At 42.2% G+C, this 2,721-nt stretch overlaps 1 protein-coding gene across 1 annotated transcript in view; it reads left to right on the top strand.

Moving 5' to 3' along the window:
* LOC109077001 (integrin-linked kinase-associated serine/threonine phosphatase) overlaps positions 1-2,721 on the top strand; it is a 16,673-nt gene extending 13,952 nt beyond the window's left edge. Inside the window, 7 exon segments of the mRNA XM_042771727.1 lie at positions 533-646; positions 735-825; positions 934-1,021; positions 1,602-1,736; positions 1,828-1,946; positions 2,020-2,101; positions 2,469-2,721. Of these exon segments, the coding sequence (XP_042627661.1) occupies positions 533-646; positions 735-825; positions 934-1,021; positions 1,602-1,736; positions 1,828-1,946; positions 2,020-2,101; positions 2,469-2,609 (770 nt within the window). The 3' untranslated portion in view covers positions 2,610-2,721.

Genomic DNA, 2,721 nt, shown 5'->3' with positions numbered 1-2,721 from the left:
CACCTATCATCCATCTATCAATCCATCCATCTTCCATCTATCATCCATCATCCATCCATCTTCCATCTATCATCCATCATCCATCCATCTATCCATCTATCATCCACCTATCATCCATCTATCTTCCATCTATCATCCATCATCCATCCATCTTCCATCTATCTTCAATCTATCATCCATCCATCCATCTATCTTCCATCTATCATCCATCATCCATCCATCTTCCATCTATCTTCAATCCATCCATCCATCTTCCATCTATCATCCATCTATCATCCATCATCTATCATCCATCCATCTTCCATCTGTCTTCCATCCATCCATCCATCCATCCATCTATCTTCCATCCATCATCCATCCATCTTCCATCCATCATCCATCCATCTTCCATCTATCATCCATCCATCATCCATCCATCTTCCATCTATCATCCATCCATCATCCATCCATCTTCCATCTATCTTCAATCTATCATCCATCATCCATCCATCTTCCATCTATCTTCCATCCATCTCTCTATCTGTGTGTGCAGTTCTCGTCTTGCGTTCTTTCGCTGTGTTTGACGGTCACGGTGGAGCTCGAGCATCACGGACAGTTTGCTGCTGAGAAATCTCCATCACACGCATGGTCAGCAAGTTTCCTAAAGGTAAATCCAATCCGGGTTTCCCGATCCTCATCATCACACTCAAAGCTACTTTAATGAGTTGTTCCCATAATGCCTCATGATTTGCAGTGTGACGTGGAGAATTTGGAGAAGCTGGTGAGGAGTCTGCTGGACACCTTCCGTCAGACCGATGAGGATTTCCTGAAGAAAGCCTCCAGCCAGTGAGTTCTGCTCACTCGGTTACTGCTGGATAGTGAAACGAAGCACCTGAGAGCAAGTAGAGAACACGGCTGTGTGTGTGTGTGTGTGTGTGTGTTGTGTGTTTGCAGGAAGCCCGCATGGAAGGACGGCTCCACGGCCACATGTATGCTGGTGGTTGATGATGTTCTGTATGTGGCAAACCTAGGAGACAGTAGAGTAAGTCTGAACATTAATATTTAACTTATTTCTATTCAAATGTTATGTGTATTAAAGGAATAGTTCACCCAAAATGAAAATATGCTGTACTTTACTCACCCTCAGGTCATTTGAGATCAGGATGAGTTTGTTTCTTCATCAGGTTTGGAGAAATGTAGCACTGCATCAGTGTCTCAGCAATGGATGCTCTGCAGTGAATGGGTGCCGTCAGAATGAGAGTCCAAACAGCTGATAAAAACATCATAAAAACACAATAATCCACAGCACCACACCACAACATAAAACATCTAGAAAACAAAAAATTAAACAAATCTGTGATGTTTTTATCAGCTCTTTGGACTTTCATTCTGACGGCACCCATTCACTGCAGAGCAACCAATTCCTAACACACTGATGCAGTGCTACATTTCTCCAAATCTGATGAAGAAACAAACTCATCCTGATCTCGGATGACCTGAGAGTGAGAACATTTTTAGTTAATGTTCAACTATTCCTTTAAACATCAGATTTAATCATACTTCTTCTGATTTTCAGTGAAAACCAGAATGCAAAACATCTTACTGTTCTGTGTGTGCACTAGGCAGTGCTGTGTCGTGTGGAGCAGGCTGAGGATTCTGGGAAGAGGAAGTGTGTGACTCTGGCTCTCAGTAAGGAGCACAACCCCACCATATATGAGGAGCGCATGAGGATTCAGAGAGCGGGCGGCTCGGTCAGGTGTGTGTGTGTGTGTGTGCAGACGGCACCATCAGAAGGGGTTCTCTGATACGCGTCACACGTGATATAAAACCGTGTGTGTTGTCAGCAACGACCGCCGTGTGCTGGGAGTGCTGGAAGTGTCTCGCTCCATCGGTGACGGTCAGTATAAACGCTGTGGAGTGATCTCTACTCCAGACGTGCGGCGCTGTCATCTCAGTCCAAATGACAAGTGGGTTTAACACACAAACAGTGTTTCCTAGCAGTTACGGTTTGAAGGATTTAGTGTTGTTGTGTGTTTTCAGGTTTGTTCTCTTGGCGTGCGATGGGCTTTTTAAAGTGTTCTCTGCGGACGAGGCCATTCAGTTCGTCCTCAACATTCTAGAGGTGCGCATTTTAATGCACTCGTGCTTTCTGTGTGTGTTAATATTTCTGCGTGCCAGGATTATTAAAGTTAACTTTAAAAAATAAACGTTAAATAAAATAAAATATAAAAACCTTGTTTTATTAGTTTAATGGATACTATTTTCATTTACTGTAACTTGAGGTACTAAAATGACAAAAATAGACTAGATAGACTAAATAGACATTTAAAAAATGAATAAAAAACACTCAAAAGATATTACTTAAAATTAAAATGAAAGCCAAAAATATGAATAAAAATGTTTTAAAAATATTTATAAAAACTGTAATAGTATCTTGATACTAAAATGTTTTTGTGTATTGTATTTTTAAAATGTTTTTATTTTTTTAGAATGAGACTGTGGAGCAGAAGGAGGGGCAGAGTGAGGGGGCGGGGCGATTTGAGGCCGCTTGTCAGCGATTGGCTAGTGAGGCGGTGAGGCGGGGCAGTGCAGACAACGTCACTGTCATTCTCGTCTCTATTGAGTTCTGAGATCATCACTCACAAACACACACACACACACACACACACACACACACACACACACACACACACACACACACACACACACACACACACACACACACACACACACACACACACA

The sequence above is a fragment of the Cyprinus carpio genome, chromosome A15, assembly GCF_018340385.1.
Source record: "Cyprinus carpio isolate SPL01 chromosome A15, ASM1834038v1, whole genome shotgun sequence".
NCBI classification, from domain to species: Eukaryota; Metazoa; Chordata; class Actinopteri; order Cypriniformes; family Cyprinidae; genus Cyprinus; species Cyprinus carpio.
The sequence above is the reverse complement of the archived record's forward strand: the minus strand, read 5'-3'. Positions and strand labels throughout refer to the sequence as shown.